General features: G+C 45.1%; 1 protein-coding gene and 1 long non-coding RNA gene across 3 annotated transcripts in view; one reads left to right on the forward strand and one right to left on the reverse strand.

Annotated features, from left to right (window-relative positions):
• Positions 1 to 3,970, forward strand: part of LOC111546786 — a 62,225-nt gene extending 58,255 nt beyond the window's left edge. Inside the window, exons 3-4 of one of the 2 annotated variants that reach the window (XR_004228905.1) lie at positions 438 to 569; positions 3,638 to 3,970. This is a non-coding gene — a long non-coding RNA (uncharacterized LOC111546786). Of the gene's footprint in view, positions 1 to 437; positions 732 to 3,637 lie in introns of those variants that run through there. The other variant, XR_002732920.3, reaches the window with a different exon arrangement.
• Positions 1 to 26,365, reverse strand: part of MYO10 (myosin X) — a 276,760-nt gene that overhangs the window by 17,126 nt on the left and 233,269 nt on the right. Inside the window, exons 21-29 of the mRNA XM_023218261.2 lie at positions 22,652 to 22,758; positions 20,995 to 21,228; positions 20,605 to 20,650; positions 19,028 to 19,900; positions 17,283 to 17,406; positions 12,337 to 12,580; positions 8,079 to 8,174; positions 3,673 to 3,766; positions 1,806 to 1,861 (exon numbers count right to left, since the gene is read on the reverse strand). Of these exons, the coding sequence (XP_023074029.1) occupies positions 1,806 to 1,861; positions 3,673 to 3,766; positions 8,079 to 8,174; positions 12,337 to 12,580; positions 17,283 to 17,406; positions 19,028 to 19,900; positions 20,605 to 20,650; positions 20,995 to 21,228; positions 22,652 to 22,758 (1,874 nt within the window). The remainder of the gene's footprint in view (positions 1 to 1,805; positions 1,862 to 3,672; positions 3,767 to 8,078; positions 8,175 to 12,336; positions 12,581 to 17,282; positions 17,407 to 19,027; positions 19,901 to 20,604; positions 20,651 to 20,994; positions 21,229 to 22,651; positions 22,759 to 26,365) is intronic.

Here is a 26,365-nt window from a genome sequence, read left to right on the forward strand (position 1 = left end):
GAGGCGGAGCTTGCAGTGAGCTGAGATCCGGCCACTGCACTCCAGCCTGGGCGACAGAGCAAGACTCCGTCTCGAAAAAAAGAAAAAGCCACCTGGGTCTGTGTTTTCAAAGTGATCTAACAAGGGTGCACTTCCTAGTCGTGGATAACGTGATCATGGAAATTTACTTTCTCCCTCACCTCTTTTTGTCTGGAAATACCCTGAACCTCTCTCACAGGCCCTTGCTGATATAAATACGAACTCCCCTATCGAACGGCTTACGCTAGCGAATGTGAACTCTTTCTTGCAAGTCTTCAAACGTTCACTGTAGTGAGGTGACACGAAAGTTTAAGAAAAGGAGTAACTGCACTGCAGGACACAGGGAAAACTATGCAAACAGGCTGAACTAGAGGTGCCCCTTAAAAAATAAAAAATAACCCAACCCTTTTTTTCTATAGTTGGAAAGGGAGAAAAGTGGCCAGTTGAGGAAGACAGAAAAGCCTGAAAGAGGATGCGAAATTCTAAGGATGGATCATCACATGCCCAGCCTGGAGGAGTGAAGGGCTTGGGAGAGCAAAGATGTGGAGAAGGTGAGGTAGAAACTCACATACCAGAATAAGCAGCATCAGGGCTTTGATTACTGATAACACATACATATTCAAGATTGAGCCAGGTATCAGGGGTACAGGCTGACTACTAAAAACAAAGGACCCGGCCGGGTGCGGTGGCTCAAGCCTGTAATCCCAGCACTTTGGGAGGCCGAGATGGGTGGATCCCGAGGTCAGGAGATCGAGACCATCCTGGCTAACACGGTGAAACCCCGTCTCTACTAAAAAAAAAAACACAAAAAACTAGCCGGGCGACCTGGCGGGCGCCTGTAGTCCCAGCTACTCGGGAGGCTGAAGCAGGAGAATGGTGTAAACCCGGGAGGCGGAGCTTGCAGTGAGCTGAGATCCGGCCGCTGCACTCCAGCCTAGGTGACAGAGCGAGACTCGGTCTCAAAAAAAAAAAAAACAAAAAACAAAGGACCCATGGTTCAGAAGGGCCTTTGTCAATGGGAGGGTGACAGAGACCCCACGGCTCTAATTCTGCCACGTAGGCCCTATATTTTGTTGTCAATTTTAACATACTCATATTCATTCTCCGGCTGTCTTACTGAGGGCAGAAGACAATTTTGATTCTTTTCTGGTCTGTCCTAGAGAAACTTTCTTAAATTCTGCTGCAGGCCAGAACTAGAACTTACAAGATAATACATAAAAACAGAGACAATAAAGTTCACTGGGCAGAAAGACGCCTCAGATCATCTCCAAAGATGATTTGCCTTCAAAAATCGAAACCAAAAAGGGTGCCAAGAAAGAAGAAATGTCAAGGAAAATAAATGTTTGTGGTTTATTAATACTCTACATATACATTATCATCAAAATCCTTTCCAAGTTCATTGTTAAGTTCAGAAAGGAGAATGACTCCCTTCCCCTTTGCTGGAATATCATTTTCCTAAACAGGTATTTTCTTCCTGTATAAATCCCAAGTTTGTCCCTATATACACATTAAAAATATTTATTCCTCATCCTTTTTTAAATTGTCTAAATTAGGTTCCCAGGGTTTTCCCCAGGACTCCAAAGATACCCAGAGAAGGAGACTTCCAGATGATGTAAAATTGGGCACCAAGAAGGCAGACTTTGGATTGCTGGGGTTGACAAGGTGGGAACACACAGCCTCGTGTGATTTCACAGCCCTGCGAAGAGGGACGTAACCCAGCAGCACAGACACCTGTGGACACACACAGGTGATGAGCTGTTTTTATTAAGAGCCACATCTGAGCTTACCTATCAGGGCTGTCAGAGGCACACACGGAATCAATCAGCCCCACATCCAAGGTGCCCTGGAAAAGAACAAAAAGTAAAGAGAATGAGAACCACTAAAGTAATGTGCACACTACAGTAACACCTCTAGCCCACAACTCCCCATCACACAGAAAAGGCTCTTTTCTTTTTAACTTCAAAATAATAGTCATCTATGAGATGACTCCTCTGTTGTGTGAGTACAAATAGCCTCTACACAGGGCAGAATCTATAGCCCATTTATTTTTAAAAATTACGAGTTAATCATTCCCTCTTGTCCTTTCAATAATTTATTTCTATGTTTTAAAAAAATTAATATTTTACTAAACTTTCTACAAGTACCTCTACGTTAATTTAATTTACTTTGTTTCTGAAGCAGAGTTTCACTCTGTTGCCCAGGCTACAGCGTGACAGTGTGATCTTGGCTCACCGCAACCTCTGCCTCCCAGGTTCAAGTGATTCTCGTGCCTCAGCCTCCCAAGTAGCTAGGACTACAGGTGTGGGCTACCACACCTGGATAATTGTGTGTTTTAGTAGAGATGGGGTCTCGCCATGTTGGCCAGGCTGGTCTCAAACTCCAGGCGGCCTCAAGTGATCCACCTGCCTTGGCCTCCCAAAGTATTGGGATTACAGGTCTGAGCTCCCTCGCCCGGCCCCCCTTATTCTTAAAACAAGCTCACTGAACAGTGTTTATAACCTTCTTTCAATAGCACACATTTCCTGATTTTATTGTGTCCTTTGATTAAATTTTACACTTCTTCTCCCAAGAAACTTTATTTCAAGTTTTTCTGATGAGGAAATAAAATGTGATTTCCAAAGTAGGGTTTTGTAACTTTGTGCATGTGTCTGGGATAGAGGGAAGACAAAGAATACAATTTAGATTTCGGCCCAGCGCAGTGGCTCACGCCCGTAATCCCAGCACTTTGGGAGACTGAGGCATGCGGATTGCCTGAGCTCAGGAGTTCGAGACCAGCCTGGGCAACATGGTGAAACCCCGTCTCTGCTAAAATACAAAAAATTAGCCGGGTGTGGCGGCATACGCCTGTAGTCCCAGCTACTCAGGAGGCTGAGGCAGGAGAATTGCTTGAATCTGGAGGTGGAGGTTGCAGTGACCTGAGATCTCGCCACTGCACTCCAGCCTGGGCGACGGAGTAAGACTCCATCTCAAAAAAAAGGAATACAATCTAGATTTAGATTTCACCGTCCTTTGAAGATTAAGTGTCATGTGTGTTTCCGTGACTTCATAAAAAGTAGGATTATGTCTTTTGTTCTTTTGGGTTTGAGGCGGGAGAACTGGAAGGTATTACTACTTATAACCTACAATTTATTTGGTTTTGTTGTTTGTTTTTTTAGGAGAGAGGGTCAGGCTGCTGGAGTTCAGTGGCGCAATCGTAGCCTCAAATTCTCAGGCTCAAGCAATCCTCCTGCCTCAGCCTGCCAAGCAGCTGGGACTGCAGGCACCTAACACCACGCCTGGATAATTGTTAATTTTTTTCATAGAGGCAGTGTCTTGCTATGTTTCTCAGGCTGGTCTTGAAGTCCTGGCCTCAAGTGATCCTCCCACCTCAGCCTCCCAAAGTGCTGGGACTACAGGCATGAGCCACAGTGTCCAACTTAATTTACTGTATTTATTATTGTATTATTATATTATATTGTACTATTTATTGTATTTATTATTGTATTGATTTTAAACTCCAATGGTCCTGTTTTTCTCCTTAATTATTCTACATTTACCTTTAAAAAAAAAAAGACCGTCTGGAAATTCCCAATCTTTCCCTTTTTTACCATCCTGACGCCCTCCCCATCCCTGCCCCCAGACGCCCCAGCCCCATCCTAGGCAGCGCTCCCATACCACAGCATTCTGTGGGTTTGCCTGCTCATCATGCATCTCCTGGATCTCCTGGTCTGTGGACGCATGGACCTGACTCAGCACGCTGAACCACTGGCTGTGGGGAAGAGAGAACAACTGTGAAGGAGAGGCCAACCTCGTACTGGCAAAGCAATAGTGCCCTACTGCACGTCATCTGTGAAAATAACATCTTGAAGCACCTTTGCTTTTAATTTCATTACTTCTTAGGGCTAAATGTCGGTTTCATTACCAAAGAATAAAGTGAGAAGCAGCAGATAAAGTACCTGTAAATGCCTTTAAGTGCTCTATTATGTTCTAACTTTAGGTCAATGGACGGCCTTTTCTCCAGGTCCCACAGACCTTTATAGACATTTGACAATGATGAATGCGTTCCTTGAGAAATTAACAGCAAATAATAAAATCCTCAGTTCTACCCAAAATACTTGTATCAAAGATCCTTAATTAAGATATTATTTATAAACTACGGAACATTCAGGTGCTTTTTCTGTTTAAAAAATAAATTTCAGCTGGGTGTGGTAGCTCATGCCTGTAATCCCAGCACTTTGGGAGGCCAAGGTGGGCGGGTCATGAGGTTAGGAGATCAAGACCATCCTGGCTAACATGGTGAAACCCCGTCTCTACTAAAAATATAAACAAACTAGCCGGGCTTGGTGGCGGGCACTTGTGGTCCCAGCTACTCAGGAGGCTGAGGCAGGAGAATGGCGTGAACCCGGGAGGCAGAGCTTGCAGTGAGCTGAGATCATGCCACTGCACTCCAGCCTGGGCGACAGAGTGAGACTCCGCCTCAAATAAATAAATAAATAAATAAATAAATAAATAAATAAATAAATAAATAAATAAATAAATAAATAAATTTCAAGGTAAGAAGATCAATACAGGTTTAGCATCCACAATCCAAAAACATCTGAAATCTGAAATGCTTCAAAATTCAAAACTTTTTGAGCACCGACATGATGCTCACAGGAAATGCTCACAGGAACATTCTGAATTTTCAGATTAGGGATGCTTAACTGTTAAGTCTAATGCAAATATTCCAAACTCCAAAAACTGCAACACTTCCAGTCCCAAGCATTTTGGGTAAGGGATACTCAACATGTAATGGAAGGGTATCATATTGGAATGGACACTAGATGTCTGTCTTTTTTTTTTTTTTTTTTTTTTGAGATGGAGTTTCAGTCTTGTTGCCCAAGCTGGAGTACAATGGCACGATCTTGGCCACTGCAACCTCTGCCTCCCGGGATTACAGGCATACGCCACCATGCCCAACTAATTTTTGGTATTTTTAGTAGAGATGGGGTTTCACCATGCTGGCCAGGCTGGTCTTGAACTCCTGACCTCAGGTGATCCACCCACCTCAGCCTCCCAAAGTGCTGGGATTACAGGCATGAGCCATTGTGCCTGGTCTAGATGTCTATTTTTTCTATGTATTCTCAGGATGGGGTTTTCAACCACCTAACAGCATTTCTACTCAAGTCAATAAAACCACAGGAGAGTTGGAAATGAAAAATAACTGCTTAAAGTAGAAAACTATTTTGACCAGAGAACTCTTCCATCTTCATTTCAAATCAGCACTCTCACACCCAGCCTCATCACAACCAGAAAATACAGGAAAACGCGTCTGGACACGGTGCTCAGGCTTGTGATTCCAGCACTTCGGGAGGCCAAGGTGAGAGGATGGCTTAAGCCCCGGAATTTGAGACCAGCCTGGGAAACTTACTGAGGCCCAGTCTCTACAAAAAATAAAAAATTAGCTGGGTGTAGTGGTACATGCTTGTAGTCCCAACTACTTGGGAGGCTGAGGCAGGAGTATCACCTGAGCCCAGAAGGCCAAGGCTGCAGGGAGCCATGATCATTCCACTGCACTCCAGCCTGGGTGACAGAGCAGGACTGTGTCTCACAAAAAAACAAATACAAAATGAAACAAAACAAAACAACTCAAGAAAAATCAAGCAGAACAAAGCATCATGAAAATGACCATGAACAAACATGCATCCATCCAGCATTTGCTGACCAACAACGAAATATCAGAGTTATCGAGTATGAAAGAGATGCTAGGGTATCCTCCTGTTCGGGGCGTATAAGACACAAAATATATATACACTCCTACCATTCAAGGCAGAGAGGAAAGTAGTTGGTATCCAATGGGATGTTTAAGTGAAAAAAATGACACCCATATGTAAAGGTAGGCCAGGCAAATTATTTACAGCAAAGCACTAAAATCTATCTCCTGTGCTTCCTAGGGAGAAAAATGTGACTACAAGCTTGAAAAATATTCAACATATACAACACATATGCATATATAGCTTGTATACAACAAGGGAAAACACTTGAATATAAATTTGCACTATCCATTCTGGTTAACCAAACAGCAAGACTTCATTGCTTTGCTCATCTCAAAAATATCCCAAATTAAACACTGAAAAAGACATACATTCAAGTTGTAGGAATCACACACACAAAGGCATAAAATCTGTTGTACTTTCTATTCTGTCTAGATTATACTCTTAAATTTATAAATTTCTTCTCTTGATTCAAGTATAACTTGGAATCTGAAAAGGAATTTAAAAAAAAAAGTGTTCCACTGGTCAGGAGAAAAAGTCCTTGGCTAAAATATTCCAAAGGTTAAATTTAGCAGGTTCATCATGGCATAAAACAGACAGGGCAGCTGCCAAATGCCAGGCCTATAATTCAGCCGAAAAGCTGCAGGCATTCCCTGAGCCACAAACAACCACATGTGGTCTCTAGGAGTCCCAGACGGAATGATGGGCTGTAATTCCAGGTTTGCTTGTTTTTCCAGTTTGTGTTATAATTTATGGGTCTAGGCAGGGTTTTAGTTTGTTCCCACGGGAAGAATTATTTTCTGGTGTCTTTACTCTTAATGTCGCTACCATGGTATTGTATCAACTCAGAAAGATTCAAAGGGCAAGGGGTAGTGAGGGGTCCCTGAGAACACATTAGAAGGTCCTAGTGATCTTGGGGCTGAGAATTGAAGAATTCGGCTATTGGATGTTACCCTCATAAATTAAAAGACGTTCTCAGCCGGGCATGGTGGCTCACGCCTGTAATTCCAGCATTTTGGGAGGCCAAGGCGGGTGGATCACTTGAGGTCAGGAGTTCGAGACCAGACGGAACAACATGGAGAAACCCTGTCTCTACTAAAAATACAAAAATTAGCCGGGCGTGGTGGCACATGCCTGTAATCCCAGCTACTCGGGAGGCTGAGGCAGAACTGTTTGAACCCAGAAGGTGGAGACTGCGGTGAGCTGAAATCGCACCATTGTACTCCGGCCTGGGCAACAAGAGAGAAACTCCGTCTCAAAAAAAAAAAGATGTTCTCTAGCATTGCTCAGAGCCGAAGACAGACACCTCCAACATAACCCTGCAGACTCACTAAGCTGCAGGAAGAGACAGGACAGATGCTCCACAGTGTCTGATCCACTAGTGGACCTGTGATGCATCACACTGAAGAGCAAATGCTAAGTCTCCTTGATTTTGTGCTGTGTCTCCTCAGCACTCCCGCATGGAAACCGGAAGTCCAGGAAGTAACAGACCACTTGCCCCAGCCAATGAAGGCCTCCACCCTCTTCTAATCTCAGTCAAAAGTTAAAGCTCCTGAGGAGGAAATGTTTTTAAGAAGTTCAATGTCCCCGTTCAACAGAATTGAGGTTGCACTGCATTACAAATGATACTAACTGTTCTCGGTACCCCAGTCTCCTATTCTGCAAAATACGGATGATGGTAATAATTTATGTCTACCTTGCAGGATTCAAGAGAATCAAAAGAGTTAGTATTTATAAAACATTTAGAATACTGCCTGAAATATTTAGGTCTGAAACATTTAGAATATTAGCCTGAAATATAATTGCGATTACTTTTGCACCCAGCTAATAGTAAGTTCTGTGTAAGTGAGTACCTCTTCCATTGAATTCTTCAATATTAACATCTTTAAAACCCCCCAATGCCATAGCACTATCAGTTATTAAAACAGCTATCAGTTACTACTCCCTGCCCTTTTGGTCCTTATGCAAACACAAACAATTCACTTTCAAAGCTCGGAAGCTTCCAGAGGGGGGCTTTCAGCTACATGCAGCTGTGTAATTTACACACACTACTGGTGACAGTAACAGCCTGAGACAGATGACAACGGGTCTAGTGGCACTGGAGGCTGGAAACCCTGCGCTGTACTTGAATACATTTGCCCAGAGAAAGATTCCCCAAGGGACAAGTACACATCAATTTCTTATGACTCTTGGTTCCTCAACCATCCTAATAGAAAGTCAATTAAAAATTGTCAAGGCCAGCATGGTAAACAGTGCTCCGTGTGACACTCACACCTGTGCACGAGGGAGCAGAATGTGGGTAACACCAAGTCGACAGCGCAGACTCACCTGGCATCTTCTGGGGACTCTGCAATCAGGTGGAAAGTCCTATCGGCCATAATGATGTCGATCCCATTCTCCTTGGTGGTGTTATCTATGATCTCTCTGCAAAGGAGCAAAAGCAACAAACGCACATCAGGAACACCAAATTCTGAATAACTGAGGAAAGCAATTTCATGAAACCAATGACTAGAGTCGGGAAGTGTCTGTTACTGAAGAAATGGTACACATTTGGCTCTCCGTATCTGCGAGTTCAGCATTTGTGGGTTCTGCATCTGTGGATTCAACCAGCAGCAGATCAAAACTAAAAATCCAATTTAAAAAATAATAATACTACAAATTAAAAAACAATACAGTGTAACTACTATTCACAATGTATTTGCATCATAGTAGTTATTGAAGTAATCTAGAGAAGATCTGAAGTGTGTGGAGAATATGCAGAGGTTACATGCAATGACTACATCATTTTATAGCAGGGACTAGAGCATCTGAGGATTTTGGTGGCTGCAGCGGGGAGGGGAGTGGTGGTTCTGGAACTCATCACCAAAAGACATGGAGGGACATACAATTGTTTTCCTTTTAGTGATGACGAAGATTCCCTCTAGGGGAATCTTCTAGGTTCTAGGGGGAGCTAGGGGGAGCTAGGGGGAGCTAGGCTCCTCTCTGCTGCCCAGGGAAGATGCTGCTGATGTGGCCAGGGATAGCAGGGTTCCCCTGACTTCTCCCCGCTCACGCTGGTCCACCCAATGCCCACCCCTGCTTAGGCCCCAGACAGGCCTGGGGCAGCAGCCCCCACTCCTGCCTGCAACTTCCTTTGGATCCTTTCTCCAATCTACAAAAGCCAACCTTGGCCGTGTGAGCTCCTTCCCTAACTCATCACAGCTCTCTCTCCCAGCTGAAGGCCATAGCTGCTGCATCTGACTCCTGCTTGAGATGCGCACATTACTTCCATGAGGGGTGCTGGGGGTGAGGCGCAGGATGTGGGTGTGTCTGATTCTCAAGACCATCTTGATCTCATCTGCAACCCTCCCTAAACAACACTAGAGAAATAAAATTGGTGAACCAGGTTAACAAAATCAGGGTAAAACAGCAGCAGATGTTAGGATCAGACCAGAGATAGTAACACGTTTCATGAAGAAGGGTTTGGGGCATAAAGCCAGCTTGCTCTCATAACTAAAGAAGTACAAATGTTCACAATAAAACATGTATTTTACAGCAACAAAACTAAATTAGCCTGGTTAGAAAATAAGTATTATCTGACCTCACAGCTAGAATCACTGAGATGAAATATTTTTTAAAAAATCAAGGTCAGAGCCAGGCGCAGTGGCTCACGCCTGTAATCCCAGCACTTTGGGAGGCTGAGGCGGGCGGATCACTTCGGGTCAGGAGTTTGAGACCAGCCTGGCCAACATGGTGAAATCCCGTCTCTACTAAAAATACAAAAATCAGCCAGGCGTGGCAGTGCGCTCCTGTAGTCCCAGCTACCCAGGAGGCTGAGGCAAAAGAATCACTTGAACTCGGGAGGCAGAGGCTGCAGTGAGCCAAGATAGTGCCACTGCACTCCGGCCTCGGTGACAGAGCGAGATTCTGTCTCAAAAAAAAAAAAACAATAAAAAAATCAAGGTCAGAACTACTGCTGAAATCACAAGAGGAACAACCAGCTACTACTCTAAGCCTTCTTAACAGAAATCAACACCAACACAAGTGAAGCACTCTTAAACAGAAAGGAAAACTGAATTCAATCACTCTCTAGGTCTAATGACCAATTCACAAGAAATAAATGAGAAAGAGAAACACATTCAAACACATGCCCATACAGGGTTGGTGAAATGCAGAAACCATGGGATAAGTGAGCTAACATGTTCCATTACAAACAGCAAGCGAAAGAAAGACAGAGGGGGCATCTATAAATTAAAAGAGACTTGAGTGATCTAAAAACCGGTGACAACATCTAGACCTCATTTGGATTCTGACTTGAAGAAAGTAACTATAAAACCAACCCAAACCAACAAGAACACCACCATCTCCACTTATAAGGAAACTGCAGACTGGGCGCAGTGGCTCACGCCTGTAATCACAGCACTTTGGGAGGGCGAGGTGCACAAATCACCTGAGGTTAGGAGTTCGAGACCAGCCTGGCCAATATGGTGAAACCCTGTCTCTACTAAAAATACAAAAATTAGCCAGGCATACTGGTAGGCACCTGTAATCCCAGCTCCTCGGGAGGCTGAGGCAGGAGAATTGCTTGAACCGGGGAGGCAGAGGTTGCAGTGAGCCGAAGTTGGGCCACTACACTCCAGCCTAGGCAACAGAGTGAGACTCGGTCTCAAAAAAAATAAAAATAAAAATAAAAAAATAAGGTCACTGCAGAAATCTGAACAATGACTGGAGTTTAGATAATATTAGGAGCTAATATTTTTTTAAAGTGATAATGGTATTGTGATTATATATTAGAATGTTTAAATGCATACTAAATATTTACAGAAGAAATTATATGATAGTGACTTGCTGTAAAAGAAGGTAGTTTGTTGGGGGAGCGGACTGGATAGAACTGTGGATGAAACACTCTCGGCCATGGGTGGATAGCCACCGAAAGCTCTGGCGTAAGTCCGTGTTTTGTTATATTCTTCTACCCACTCTTGCCCATGATTGAAGTTTTCTATAATAATAATTCACTGTTCCTGTTCTATAGGAGGTGACAGAAATGGCTGAATAAGAGCTAACATTTCCGTAACTCACTAACTCTGATGAAGCACCTGCGAATAGAGCTTTTATTAAGCAGCATACAAAGCGAGCTGCAAAAGAAACATACATCAATATACTCTGGTGAAATTCAATACTAGGCCTCCCTCTCTCTCAGCTTCTTGGTGCTTGCCCCTTCTATGGGATAATTACATAGAAACATCATGGCTGTAATCCCAGCACTTGGGAGACCAAGGCAGGCGGATGGCTTTGAACCCATGAGTTTGAGACCAGCCTGGGCAACATGACAAAACCCCGTCTCTACTAATAATACAAAAAATTAGCCTGGCGTGGTGGGACACACCTATAGTCCCAACTACTCGGGAGGCTGAGGTGGGAGGATCACCTGAGCCCAGGAAGTTGAGGCTGCAGTGAGCCAAGATCGTGTCAATGCACTCCAGCCTGGGCAGTGGGAGTGAGACCCTGTCAACCAATCAAGCCATCTATAGACAGATGAGGAACATCATGGTATGTGCGGCTGAGAGAAGATGACAGAGGCAACAGAGCCGTGCCTTGCTGTGAATACTTGCAGGATTCAGACCCAGGATTCTCACAAGCCCACTCCTGCACCTCATGAACTCCAAAGGGACAGCCTGAAAATGTCCAATATTCTGCCGTCTGCAGAGACATGAGATTTCTCTTACAATCAAATACATAAAAGACTTCCCTCTCCTCATTTAACTTCCCACTTTACAATGAATACTTTTCTGAAGTTGCTGATGCTGGCTGATTAGAAACATTTTACTTTTAAAGCTCCTGACTTCAGGCATTAATTTGATCCCTCAAAGATTATTTTACTACTTTTCTAAATATTTGAGGTCACTCAGTTTTGAGTGGAGAACGACTACAGGTTATCCCCAAACATGTTTTCAGGCTTAGTATCTAGTTACCCCAGAAAACCAGCTGCCTGTAACTCCTAATAATTTTCTGGAAACATGACTTAGTCTTTAACAAAAATAATAGGCCCTCAACAGTCCAAAGCTTTGGTTCTATAAGGGTGTGGCAGAAAAAGGGGCATGTTGGATTTGAAGACCAGCCCTGTTCCTCTCATTGCTGGAATGGGGATGGCTAGTATAACCAACACTGGTAAAACTGAAGACAAGTGATTCATTTCAGAAAACTCCAGTCTGTCTGCTTTTAATTTAGCTAATTTATCCGCTGGCTCAGCTGGAGCAAGGAACTGAAAGTGATACATTAACCCATAAAAAGACTCAGCCACTTGTTCCAAATTCACACCATTCTTCCTCCACACATACAATTCCGTTTCCACTGGGCAACTTCCAGGTCCAACTGGCTGGCCATCTTCCAAATGACAGCCACGTGTCTGAGTATAATCACAAAAAGCCAAGTACTCACGGATTAAGTCTTGCTTCCCAGTCTCCTAATCATTTAACCCACTGAACTGAATTATCAGGACACCTACTACAGGCTACCGCCACTGCAAGGAACTTGCACGGCGGCCCTGTGACCACCGGCATAAACCCCTGAGCAACCCATCGGGCCACTGCCAGGCTTAGCAACCTACTTGGCCGTTCGCACTTCGACGGTGCCCTTGAGCTTCTCCTCGCTGTCGTTTTCAAAGTACATCAGCTTGGACTGGCGGAGGACAAACCAGCGCTTCTTCCAATTTCTTCTGGACAGTGTGGAGGAGCCCCCGCCTTTTTTGTGGAGCCAGCCTTGCTTGAGGGCCTCCTGCTTGGAGCGGAACCACAGGAAGGTTTCATCCTTGAGGACACACCAGCGGCGTTTCCACGAGTTCATCAGGCCACCTGTTCCCCCCAAGATTGGGTAGAGAGGGGTGAAAGCACAGTCAGCCCAATTGGATGACAACAACATTACAGCAGGGGTTCATGTCTAGCCGAGCTTAGACTCGGCCCCAGCTGCAGCACCGCAGAGACCCCTCAGTGGGGAGAGGCACTGCTAGCTCATGTCTAGGGGCACCCCACAGACGTCACACCAGCCGGGCAGGATTCCACAAGAATCCTTATATTTAAAGGAGCTCCTGCTCACTTAGCTGAGAAAGCTTTGTAAGGAGCCAACAGAAAAGCAAGTAATGAACTGACGCCCTAACCCAGGAACAAGCCAAAAGCCAAGGGTGAGAACCACGTCGCTACGTAAGGATCAGGCTTATCTCCAAATGTCCCAGACAGGGAAAGTTATTTTAACATGGCGTCAAAGTTTACCAGTTTCCTTACCCGTTTTTTGGGCCAGGAGCAATGGCTCATGCCTGTAATCCCAGCACTTTGGGAGGCCGAGGAGGGTGAATCACTTGAGGTGAGGAGTTCGAGAGCAGCCTGGCCAACAAGGTAAAACCCCGTCTCTACTAAAAATACAAAAATTAGCCAGGCGTGGTGGTGCGTGCCTGTCATCCCAGCTACTTGGGAGGCTGAGGCAGGACAACTGCTTGAACCCAGGAGGAGGAGGTTGCAGTGAGCCGAGATTGCGCCACTAGACTCCAGCCTGGGTGACAGAGTGAGACTCCGCCTCAAATAATAAACAAAGTTCACCTATTTCCTTCCATATTTGGTCAATGTGTGAACAAGAATTATCAGTGATTCCAGGGTTGACCGATAAAGTCTAACTTACACAGGTAAAGACAATATGGCTTTTCGGAGAAAAACATCTTTTCAAAGAAAAGCATCATCTGAAAATGTTTTACAGGTGTAAGACTGAGATTATGAAAAAAGAAAAAGCAAGAGTCCAAACTACACTCAGATTTGAACTTAAATATACGGATGTTACTTTTCATAGGATAAAAAAAATCTTTCTATGCTCTTCTGGGAGGATAATTTTGTATTCCAGATTCCCCAACCTGCTCAAGATCAACATCTTACACATATCTGTTATGATAAGATTGTCCACACATGATTTTCTTTTGACCAACCAGTAATGAAATAAGGAACATTTAAACATGGGATATTTAAAGTAAGCATAAACGAAGTGTTTTTCTCTTCTGCGTTCAGTGTGTGAAAAGCAGACAGTGCACTTGCTTCACTGAACTTTCTGGACTCCTCTCCCTCCTTTTGTCCAAGAGGTCCCTGCTCATTTAGCTGAGACATCTTTGGTAATTGTGCCAAGCTGCAGAGCTGTGTCCTAACATACGGTAAACGTGCCAAGGGCTACCAGAAAGAAACATTATTAGTGTTTTGATTTGTGACTTTAATCTGGGTTTCTTAAAACAAGTCCGGAGGAAAACTGTGTAAAGTTATTCTATGATCTTGTTGTTGTTAAATGATAAAGCTTATGCACAGTTGTTTCGAAGATTAAAACAGTCATCACAACAGCCCTCACCATTAGTTTATTTCATCTGTCGTTCTGTTATCGATAGCACTCACTTTTGGCCCTCCCTTTGCAATTCCAGGCCGTCTCTTGAAAATTCATCATTTAGATAATCTACTTAATGCTATAATTTCCCAATTGCAAACACCTTTAGTAGGTTACTTGGTTGTGAAAACTCATTTATGCCCATAAAATACAAACTGGTGATTAGATTTTCTTTCTCATTCATTGGTTGCTCTGAAACTTTTTGGCTCTGTTTTAATTAAAAGTTTTATTAAATATTAAATGATGCTGCATTTACACAGTAGCTTTATTAAGAGATGCTGAAGCTGGGCGCGGTGGCTCAAGCCTGTAATCCCAGCACTTTGGGAGGCCGAGACGGGCGGATCACGAGGTCAGGAGATCGAGACCATCCTGGCTAACCCAGTGAAACCCCGTCTCTACTAAAAAATGCAAAAAACTAGCCGGGCGAGGTGGCGGCGCCTGTAGTCCCAGCTACTCGGGAGGCTGAGGCAGGAGAATGGCGTGAACCCGGGAGACGGAGCTTGCAGTGAGCCGAGATCCGGCCACTGCACTCCAGCCTGGGTGACAGAGCGAGACTCCGTCTCAAAAAATAAAATCAATCAATCAATCAATCAATGCTGCCGGGCGTGGTGTCTCACGCCTATAATCCCAGCACTTTGGGAGGCTGAGGTGGGTGGATCACAAGGCTAAGAGTTCAAGACCAGCCTGGCCAACATGGTGAAACCCTGTCTCTATTCAAAATACAAAAATTAGTCAGGTGTGGTGGTGCGCGCCTGTAATCCCACTCACTCAGGAGGCTGAGCCAGAAGAATGGCTTGAAGCTGGGAGGCGGCAGTTGTGGTGAGCCAAGATCATGCCACTGCACTCCAACCTGGGCAACAGAGCGAGACTCTGTCTAAAAAAAAAAAAAACTCAATGCCACATATTAAAAATAAGAGGAAGAGAATTTTCAAATTAACTTAAGGAATTAAAAACTGAGGAATGGGAATTATATGTTAGTAAAAACAGTTAAGATGATTTCTAACTGACAAAATCTTAAGATGCTATGATTAAATACTTGTTGGATCATTAGGTTCTGATTTGTGATGACATTTTTTCCTTTGTCAGATGTTCCAGTGCTGGCTACATCACCCTCTCTGTTTTTCATTCCAACAGTCCTACTGAAGTCCACATCAACCAGTGATTCTGGACAACAGAAAAGTCTCCCCTAAATCAAACCTTCTGGGGGTTTCATGAGCACTGTGAGGCCCCAAAGCTGAAGATGGCAGAACTCCGAAAGGCAAATGACTGACAGTCGTCACTAGACCCATGTTTTCTAAAAGGAGCAGGTGAAGCAAAAAAGGAATCCAACAAAGCCGCAAGTGAAGAAAACAGAAAAAAAATATTAAAGACAACCAAAGGAAAAGACATGGAAGAAAAGGTAAAGAAGCTAAAAGAGAAGCACAGGAAGAAAGAAGGGAAAACGGAATAAAAGGGTTTTCATGGCTGGGAACAGTGGCTCACTCCGGTAATCCCAGCACCGTGGGAGGCTGAGGTGGGCAGATCACAAGGTCAGGAGTTCGAGACCAGCCTGGCCGACATGGTGAAACCCCGTCTCTACTAAAAATACAAAAATTAGCCGGGCGTTGGTGCATGCCTGTAATCCCAGCTACTCAGGGGGCGGAGGCAGGAGAATTACTTGAACCTGTGAGTGCAGTGCCATTGTACTCCAGCCTGGGCAACAGAGCAAGATCCTGTCTAAAAAAAAAAATGTTGTCATGGTGGGGAAGACGAAAAAAAGAAAACGTAAACGTAAACGAAGAAAGACGGCAGTAAAAAGGAAAGTGAAGAAAAGGGAGGGAGAAGATAAATTTAAAAATCAAAGATGGGAAAAAGCAGGAAGAGGAGACCTGGGGAGGAAGGTTCTCATATCCCTGCCCATCCCCACGTTCTCGACTCTCTCCCCTCTCCAGTCTAGGTCTGTGAGAGAAACAGGACGGTCCCTTCTTTTTAACCATCCACGTAAAACTCCTGCCAAAAACTGGTGATGATTATGGTTTCTCATTATCCCTGTCACTGAGTTCCAAGTCACAGTCAAGAACAGGAAGAAAGCATAAACACAAGGTCCCAATTAAATAATTTTCTGGCCAGGCATGGTGGCTCATGCCTACAATTCCTGCACTTTGGGAGGCCAAGGTGGGAGGATTGCTTGAGGTCAAGAGTTGGAGACCAGCCTGGGCAACATAGTGAGATTCCATCTCTATAAAAAAGTAGCCTGGCATGATGGTGTGCACCTGCAGTCCTAGCTTCTGTGAAGGCTGAGGTGGGGAGATGGCTTGGGCCTGAATTTGAGGCTGCAGTAAGCCATGACCACACCAGGGCCCTCTAGCTTAGGTAACAGAGCAAGACCCTGTCTTAAATAAATAAATAAATAAATGCTAAATAATTTTCCAAAAGGAGTGTGCCTCAAGGCCCCTAAGTGTTAAGGTTCAGCAAAGTATATTCAAAGGTTAATAACAATCAAAGCATACAATGCAAATGCTCATCATGAAGTACCTATGGTGAGCAATTCAAGCGGGCTGTGGCCCTCAGTGAGCTCTTCACTTTCCCCCATGTATAGCACATCCTTCTAGGCTCTCTAACATCCCTGGCAGGAGAGAACACGCAGTTTATCATTAGAATGGGTCTCCACCAATTCCAGCAGCAGCAGCAACACACACATTGGTTTGTATGTCTGCGTATGTGAGAGAGAGAGCAATGAGACTGAGACAGAGAGGAAGACAAGTGAAAGAGAAAGTGGGACAGAGAGGGAGAGAAAATAGAAGAATGAACAAAGAGCTAAGAAAGGAAAAACGAGACGGGGACAGACAGAGGGGAGAAGGACTGATAATGGAGGCAGTGGTTGCAAATGCTTTGTGCTGCCACTCTGCAGCAAACCAGGGGAGTCACGACTGTGTTCACGCTGGTAGGACCACACCACCCACGTCACACCAACATGACAAGGCGTCCCTTCATTCATCTAGGTGGCCCAACACCAAGGTAAGGGTAGGTAGAATGACTTTCCCAGTCCCCATCCATCAGCCCAGATACAGCAACACCTCTGTTATTTACCATCCCCATCCATCAGCCCGGATAAAATAGCACCTCGCTCTCCCGCTAACCCAGACTCCATGGCAGCTGCAGTCATACCTTTCATGTACAGAAAGCTGTGGAAATATGGCAGAGTGACACAGCTGTACACAGAGTCACGCCGGTACGAAAGCTCATCGTCTGTATCAAACCTGGAGTCAAAGTCCTCTTCACTATCTTCAAACTGGACCGAGAGAGAGAGAAGCCAGTGGTGAGGGAAAAGGCCACAAAGCAAGCCACTAAAACACCCAGCATGTATCATCACTGAAAAAATTTAAAATACAGCTACTCGAGAGGCTGAGGCAGGAGAATCACTCGAAATCAGGAGGCAGTGACTGCAGTGAGCCGAGATCGCGCCACTGCACTCCAGCCTGGGCGACAGAGCGAGACTCCGTCTCAAACAAAAAAAGAAAAAAGAAAGAAGAAAAAAATAACTGACAAGCAATACGCCTGATTTACGGTAGCACACAAATAATTCAAATTAAAAATATTAACTTTTAAGGTCAAATGGTCAGTTGAATTGATACATGAAAGACAAGATATACTTGAATCCAAAGGCTATCTGCCCTAAAATTAACCATGCTTTTTAAGGCTATAATTTTAATCAAACCACGCAAAACTTAACCCCCTTTGAATTACCATGTTAAATACATTTTCAAATCTTTGGAAGTCAAGAGAACATTCAATGCATGACCAAAGTGACAAAATAAAAGTAAACTACAGATAAATCCAGAAACTGGAAAGAGTACATTTGAGCCCTGCAGCTTCTTCCTTTACACTTGCTATAAGAAATAACATCGTGTGGTTTGGATTGTGAAGTCACTGTAAGGAAAGTTTGCCAATTCATCCCCGGCAAGTCTTGTTCCAGTTTAGGGTGTGTCTTATTTCCTAACGCAGCATGGCAAAGCTAAAAAAGTTCCATTCAAATTGTAAAAAAAGGGAAGGAAGGAAGAAATAAAATAAACAGAAGTTACATTTAAAAAGACAGTTTTCAACCGGGCATGGTGCCTCACAACTATAATCCCAGCACTTTGGGGGTCCGAGGCAGGTGGATCACCTGAGGTCAAGAGTTCAAGATCAGTCTGGCCAACATGGTAAAACCCCATCTCTACTAAAAATACAAAAATTAGCTAGGTGTGCTGGCGGGCACCTGTAATCCCAGCTACTCAGGAGACTGAGACAGGAGAATCGCTTGAACCCAGGAAGGGCGGATGGCAGTGAGCTGAGATTGTGCCAATGCACTCCAGCCTGGGCAACAGAGCAAGACTCCATCTCAAAAACAACAACAACAACAAGACAAATAAATAAATAAATAGCCAGTTTTCCCAGGTTTTGGGCCCACAGTTCAGCTCTGGGGCTTTGTGCTAAACCCAAAACAGACACATCAAAATTCCACTTACAAATGCAATTGGCTTATAGAATAAGAAAAAGGTTTAAGATGATCTCTAAGACCACGACTCTGCAATCTTTGCACAGATATCCTATGGGTATCTTCATTCAACTTGAGGATGCCACAGGGGTGGGTGTGACTGGCCACCCATTTCTTTTTTTATTTTTTTATTAAACTTTAAGTTCTAGGGTACATGTGCACAACGTGCAGGTTTGTTGCATTTGTATACATGTGCCATGTGGGTGTGCTGCACCCATCAACTCGTCATTTGCATTAGGTGTATCTCCTAATGCTATCCCTCCCCCCCCCCCCTCCCCACAACAGGCCCGGTGTGTGATGCTCCCCTTCCTGTGTCCAAGTGACCTCATTGTTCCCGGCCACCCATTTCACTGGAACATGCCAGGTAGGTACTCACCGAGGACTGCGCCCCCTCAGAGCTGAACCGGTAGGCACCCGAGCTGTTGTAGGTCCCCATGGAGCAGCGGTAGTCGGGGGACCACTGGCTGCCATAGGAGTTGGAGAAGGTCACGCTGCTGCCGGAAGTGATGGCACCATCCTCATAGTCATCCTGGTCGTAGTCGTAGTCGTCTGGGGAGGGGAGGTCCCCAGCGTTCTGGGGCGTGCAGTAGGTGGACTCGCCGCTGGAGGAGCTGTGCAGGCTCCCGGAGTCGTGCACGGACGCGGCGAGCAGCACCGTGCTGTCCGCGCTGGGGCTGGTGGGCACCACCGTGTCGTTCATGTACGGGTCCTCCTCCGAAGAGTCGTCGCTGGTGCGGATGCCACTCGTTCGCTGGTCTGAGTGGCCGTGCTCGCTGGGGTTGGGGGAGTCCTTGAAGGCGTCGTCGTCGGCTTCGAAGCCCTCGTCGACCTCCTCCTCTGGGTAGGGCTGGCTGAAGTTGAAGTTGGGCTTCTCCTGGCACGCGCTCTCGGCCAGCTCGCTGGAAAATTCGCTGCCCACAGACAAGGACCGCTCGATATTCCGGACACACTCGTCGATCTCGTCGAAATTGAGGGACTCGAGGAACTCCTGGGCCGCCCTGCACGCTTCCTCCTCCAGCCTGCGGAGCTCCTGGTCCCGCCGCTGCTGCAGCTTCTGCAGGGAGGCCTCGGTCAGCGACAGCTCCTGCTGCTCCTTCATGCGCTGCAGGTCCTCGATTTCCTTCTCCAGACGGAGGATCTCTTCCACCTGCTTGTTCTCCTTCTGTTTCTCCAGTTCACGGGTCAGTTCAGCTTCCTTCTGGCTCTTCTGCAAGGCTTCGAGTTCTCGCTGCCTCCTCGTTTCTTCTTCCTGAACAGAAGTAGAAGGGAGATTTCAGAAGGCTTCAGTACAGAAGTCCAAGCATGGCTCTCGCTTTGCAACCAGGATGAAATGTGGTCATTATGAGTTGGGCTGTGTCCCCATAAAGTCTATAGGTTGAAGTCCTAACCCCCAATACTGCAGAATGTGACTGCATTTGGAGATATGGCTTTTAAAGAGGTGACTAAGTTAAAATGAGGTCACTAGGGTGGGCCCTAATCCAAGCTGACTGATGTCCTTTTGGGAACAGGAGACTAGGTCACACAGAGCAAAAAGGCTGCGTGAAGACACACTGGAAAGATGGCCACCGGCAAGCTGAGGGGAGGGGCCTGAGAAGAAATCAAACCTAAGGATACCTTGATCTTGTAGTTCCGGCCTCCAGAGCTGGGAGAAAATCAGTTTCCACTGTTCAATCCACCGGTCTGTGGTCTTTTGGTTGTGGTAAGCCTAGCAAACTAACACGCTGGTTATACTGATTTAGAGAAATTATACTCTTGTGATGCAACTAAAACCTCAGCCTTCACTACGCTTTATCCAACTGTAACGGGTCAGAAACTGCATCATAAACACACCCTCTCAAATTGGTCTTCCTATTATCTTTCTACTTTAATTCGGTTTTGAATCCTAGAGTCCAAGCGTTAGAAGTGGGAAGGAAGTAGAAACACGAGAGGCTAAGTCGTCACTGCACTCATTACCTGCTGGGCGCGGAGCTCGGCTTCTCTTCGCTGTCTCTCTCTTTCTCTAAAAATAGTAAAGAAAAAGTGAAAATCAACAACAATAACCCTAGAACCACTTTTCAGAGAGATCTACCTTTTTAAAACAGCTTTGCCGTTAAGACAGAAAGCATGAAAGACAGAGCAGCCCCCTTCCTCTGGCCATGGACTTATTCTGTGTATGAATAAAAATATTCACAGAACTGGGTCTTTCATGCTGCCAAGGAATTTTATATTCTAGCCACCAAGAGTTACTGTTTCAAATTGTAGGTTCTGGGGCATCTGCTGGGATTTCTGGCTGCACAGACAGACACCGAGCATAGCACTCAAAATGTATCCTTCTGTTTCACCCCAGCAAGAAAGATACCGTACCTTTCCTCTGCCTCCCGTTTCTTCTTTTCTTCCTCTTCCTGTTTCTTCTTTTCTTCTTGCTCCCTTTTCTCTGCCAGCAATTGTCTGTAAACTCTACGAGCAATCTGACCTCTGAGTTGCTTCTGGAAAACTATGGCTGCCTTTTTCAGGTGCAAAAATCTCCTCCTCAGAAGGAATGCTCTGTAATTCTTCTGTATTATCACCACACAATAAAGGACCTTTCTGTATTGTTTTCTGAAAATGAAAAAAAAACAAGGGAATCGGCATTGAAGTAATGAGGCTTTCAGCTATTCAAATGAGCTCACATCAAGGCTACAAGACAAAAGAGGACCCAGTTTCAGAATGATAGTCTCATTATGGAAACTGGAGAGAACAAGGAGGCCCCTTTGGTCAAAACAAAACAGAAGAAAAACAAAGAAATACTAACAAACAAAACTAAAGTAAGAACCCTATCACTATCTTGGCTACATAAACACATAACCAACCCCTCATGTTGACTTTAAGTAGTTTTGGCAGAAAGTTGGGTAAACAGTTCCCAAAGAAATCTGATATATTCTCCTGTTTATATAAAAAAAAATCATCACAGCAGGACAGCTTTGTACTTCAGAAAATGTAACATGTAGCGTTTGACAGGCACAATGGATGGGACTAAAATGCACATGAAGAGAAGTTGCCTCAGGCCAGGTGCAGTGGCTCACGCCTGTAATCCCAGCACTTTGGGAGGCTGAGGCCGGCGGACAGATCACGAAGGTCAAGAGATTGAGATCATCCTGGTCAATATCGTGAAACCCCCTCTCTAAAAATACAAAACTTAGCCGGGCGTGGTGGCACACACCTATAGTCCCAGCTACTTGGGAGGCTGAGGCAGGAGAATCACTTGAACGTGGGAGGCGGAGGTTGCAGTGGGCCAAGATTGCACCATTGTACTCCAGCCTGGTGACAGAGCCAGACTCTGTCTCAAAAAAAAACAACAAAAAAAGAAGTCACCTCATTCCTCAAACAGCTGGAGGATGGGTCTCTATAGCCAAAATGGTAACACTAAGGTGACCAGCCAAGCTGCTGTGGCTTCAAGACCTGATACACAGGAAGTAGGTAAACAAATTAAATATCAGGAGAAGGCTGGGCACGGTGGCTCACACCTGCAATCCCAGCACGTTGTCAGCCGGGAGGATCCCATGAGCCCAGGAGTTTGAGACCCTCCTGGGCAACATGGAGCGACCCATCTCTAAAAAAAAAATTTTTTTTTTTTTTAATTAGCCAGTCATGGTGGTGTGTGCCTGGTCCCAACTACTTGGGGGTCTGAGGTGGGAGAACTGCTTGAGCCCAGGAGGTCAAGGCTGCAATGAGCCATGATCGTGCCACTGCACTTTAGCCTCAGAGTCAGAGTGACACCCTGTCTCAAATACATAAATAGATCTCTCAGTAGAGTTCCCTGATGTAACTGTTCTTTCTACCTGAGATGTCAAAAAGTGCAGAGCTCCCTTTCCTACTTGCTGCCCAGGTCAGGCTAGCTAGGTTTCGAGAGTGGCTGCTTAGGAGGCCTGACCTGAGGCTCCCCTCAATTCGAAAACCTGAGGCCACTCCACCGCAACACACTGGGAAGGAAAGACCCCCTCATGGAGCTTACTGCCTTCTCCCCTCAGCGTGGGGTTCTTACCGTGCCAAGAAGCCCAAGACATGGGCCCGAATCACCATGGCCGCATGGCTCACTTCCTCCTCCCTCCGCTTCTCCAGTTTCTGTTCCAAGGATTCTCGAAGAAAGACCTGCTCAGGAGGGAGTCACATGTCAGAAGCAAAGAACGTGGCCAGCAGAAGGAAGGCATTTCTGCGTCTGAGATATCTTCTGGGGTTAAGGCTTTTTTCTCTAAGTTTGCTCCACCACATGGCCATGCTTTCTAGAACAGTGGTTTTTAAAGATTCCACCTGTCATGGACTAAAACACTTGTAAAATCCAATAAAGATATACTACAAGGAAAAACAAAAATGCTGCATAAAAATACAAGTCCCTTTTATGGTTATTGTTACTAGATTCAACAGGCGTTAAGAGGACTACCAAATTGCTATCTAAGCTTCTAAACACTTAACACATCATGGGCCGGGACAAATAGTTCATGGACCAGCACTGGTCACTACACTGAGTCTATGTAATACGATTCAGAGATACAGAAAGCAGAGGAAGGAAACGAGGAAGGGAGGGAAGCCAGGAAATTTCTAAAACGTTATTTTGCTTTCATGTGGAAATCCTCTTTATGCCTGCCATGTGATTACAATCAGAGTATCTTGGCTTCAAAAACTTAAATGCACTCAAAATATTGACGTTAAGAACATAATTCTGAAAACTGAGTTTAAAATGAGAACTGAATTATTTCAGCTACATCTCAGTTCGGCTATCACAAGCACAGCAGACCCGGGACTAAATAAATTGGAGCTGTTTGCTTGCCTATTTCTGAGAATGGACACTTTCATCCTCTGCTTATCGAACACGTGTGTCAGGTAATTGGCACTTTGGATCAGAATTCCTAGTTTTTGAAAAGATATGAAAATATCAGGACCTTCTCTTGATAAAGCAGCTTTTAATTTTGCCATTTCAGATGTAACACATGCATAAGAAATTTTGAATGACTCCCTAAAACAACCAGTATCAAACATTTTCATGTTTTTTTGTTAACAGTCCACACAGATGCATTTTGGTGTCTCCACAATTTTTTACTTTATACTTCCATGAGTCATTCTGGCCTAAACTGGTGCATCATGTTCTCCCAATGGCACATTTTTCCAGGGTCTCTGCTCTGTGTCCTCCGTGACATTTGGGCAAAAAAGCAAATAAAGAGTCCTAGCACCTTGTGACTCACAGCCGTACCTATTCCTGCTCTGCATAAAACTCCATCACAAATCATTCTCCTAGGAAAGCTCTTCATACAATCCTCTCCTTATAATACGATTAATATATTCTGTTGGCCGGGCGCAGTGGCTGACCCCAGTAATCCCAGCACTTTGGGAGGCCGAGGCAGGTGGTTCACCTGAGGTCAGGAGTTGGCGACCAGCCTGGTCAACACGGGGAAATCCTGCCTTTACTAAAAATACAAAAACTCAGCCGGGCGTGGTGGCAGGTGCCTGTAATCCCAACTACTTGGGAGGCTGAGGCAGAAGAATAGCTTGAACCTGGGGGGCAGAGGCTGCAGTGAGCCAAGACTGTGCCGCTGCACTCCAGCCTGAGCAACAGAGTGAGACTCTGTCTAAAAAAAAAGCAACATATACACATATATACACACACATACATATACACACACACTCATATATACACATATACTCATATACACATATATACACATATACATACTCATATATATGAGAATATGTGTGTATATATACATATTCTGTTGGTGCAGCAGCTACAATTGTCAAGTTTGTTGGATGTGATCATCGTTAAAGATGTTCAGAAATACAGAATTCCCTGTACATATCAAAACCATGTAGCAAAAGCAGTTTTCATCAAGACTGGACTTTAAGGAAGTATTTCAACTTCTCTTTGAGATTTTTGTTTAGTATTACATAACTTTAATGATTTTGCTCTTAGGAGTGCTTAAAAGGAAAAGTAATAACCAAATCTTGGGGAAGGGGGTGGTGGTGATGAAAGACAAAAGTATCAGTTCTCGGCCGGGCGCGGTGGCTCAAGCCTGTAATCCCAGCACTTTGGGAGGCCGAGACGGGCGGATCACGAGGTCAGGAGATCGAGACCATCCTGGCTAACAGGGTGAAACCCCGTCTCTACTAAAAAATACAAAAAAAAAAAAAAAAAACTAGCCGGGAGAGGTGGCAGGCGCCTGTAGTCCCAGCTACTCGGGAGGCTGAGGCAGGAGAATGGCATAAACCCTGGAGGCGGAGCTTGCAGTGAGCTGAGATCCGGCCACTGCACTCCAGCCTGGGCGACAGAGCCAGACTCCGTCTCAGAAAAAAAAAAAAAAAAAAAAGTATCAGTTCTCATGAACCACACAGCGATGACACGAACAAGTGGAAACCTTTATGAAGGAACAAAGGTCTTCTCCACCATTGGAAGTCAAAAGAAATGTCTTGGTTAGAAGCAGAATCAGACAAACACTTGCTTTAGTTTTCAGTCCATTAAAAAGACAGCTCTCAGGCCGGGCGCGGTGGCTCAAGCCTGTAATCCCAGCTACTCAGGAGGCTGAGGCAGGAGAATGGCGTAAACCCGGGAGGCGGCGCTTGCAGTGAGCTGAGATCCGGCCACTGCACTCCAGCCTGGGCCACAGAGCGAGACTCCGTCTCAAAAAAAAAAAAAAAAAGACAGCTCTCAAAATAAATATATAAATAGATTTTTCAAAAAGACAGCTTTCTTTCCCTGCCTATTAAATTATTCTTTCACATCTTTATTTACATTCTCCTTCACCAACCTAAAGGGCAAACAAATGGAGAAAATGCTTTTAGGGACCTGTCAATTTCATTAAGAACATGAACCCTCAATTTAGACAATGACAGAAGGAAAGTGATAGGTTTGGCTGTGTCCCCACTCAAATCTCATCTTGAATTGTAGCTCCCATAATTCCCGTGTGTCATGGGAGGGACCTGGTGGGAGGTAATTGGGTCACGGGGGTGGGTCTTTCCCATGCCGTCCTCATGATAGTAAGTCTCACGAGATCTGATGGTTTTAAAAAGGGGAGTTGCGCTGCACACGCTCTCTTGCCTGCTGCCATGTAGGATGTGCCTTTACTCTTCCTTCATCTTCGGCCATGATCATGAGGCCTCCCCAGCCATGTGGAAACTGGGAGTCCATCAAACCTCTTTTGTTAATAAATTACCCAGTCTCAGTTATGTCTTTATTAGCAGTGTGAGAACAGACTAATACAGAAAGTGTTTATGTGAGCCCTTGTGTCACCTTGCCATGTTCCTAGGACTCAGCCAAGACCAAGTTGGCACAACCTACTGACTGGGAATATGGCATCAAAGCAGGCACCAAAGCCGCTGAGCAAAGGGCAGTGCCCACTCAGGCGCTGCTTGGCTGAACTTGACTCAATATCCAACAGGAACGCTTTCACGTGGCTCCTTTTCACCTTTATCTTCTTAGCTTAAGATCCTGTGGGTTATTCCAGTACACTGTCTTTATAAAAATACCTCCCGCAGGCTTCAATGACATAGGACTGAAGAAGAAAAGTCTGACACTGAAGTCCAGAGGGTCAGAAAAGTAAAAGTCTTGAGTCTTTTTTTTTTTTTGAGACGGAGTCTCGCTCTGCCGCCCAGGCTGGAGTGCAGTGGCCGGATCTCGGCTCACTGCAAGCTCCGCCTCCCGGGTTCACGCCATTCTCCTGCCTCAGCCTCCCGAGTAGCTGGGACTACAGGCGCCCACCACCTCACCCGG

This window comes from Piliocolobus tephrosceles, chromosome 4 (assembly GCF_002776525.5).
Source record: "Piliocolobus tephrosceles isolate RC106 chromosome 4, ASM277652v3, whole genome shotgun sequence".
Lineage (NCBI taxonomy): Eukaryota > Metazoa > Chordata > Mammalia > Primates > Cercopithecidae > Piliocolobus > Piliocolobus tephrosceles.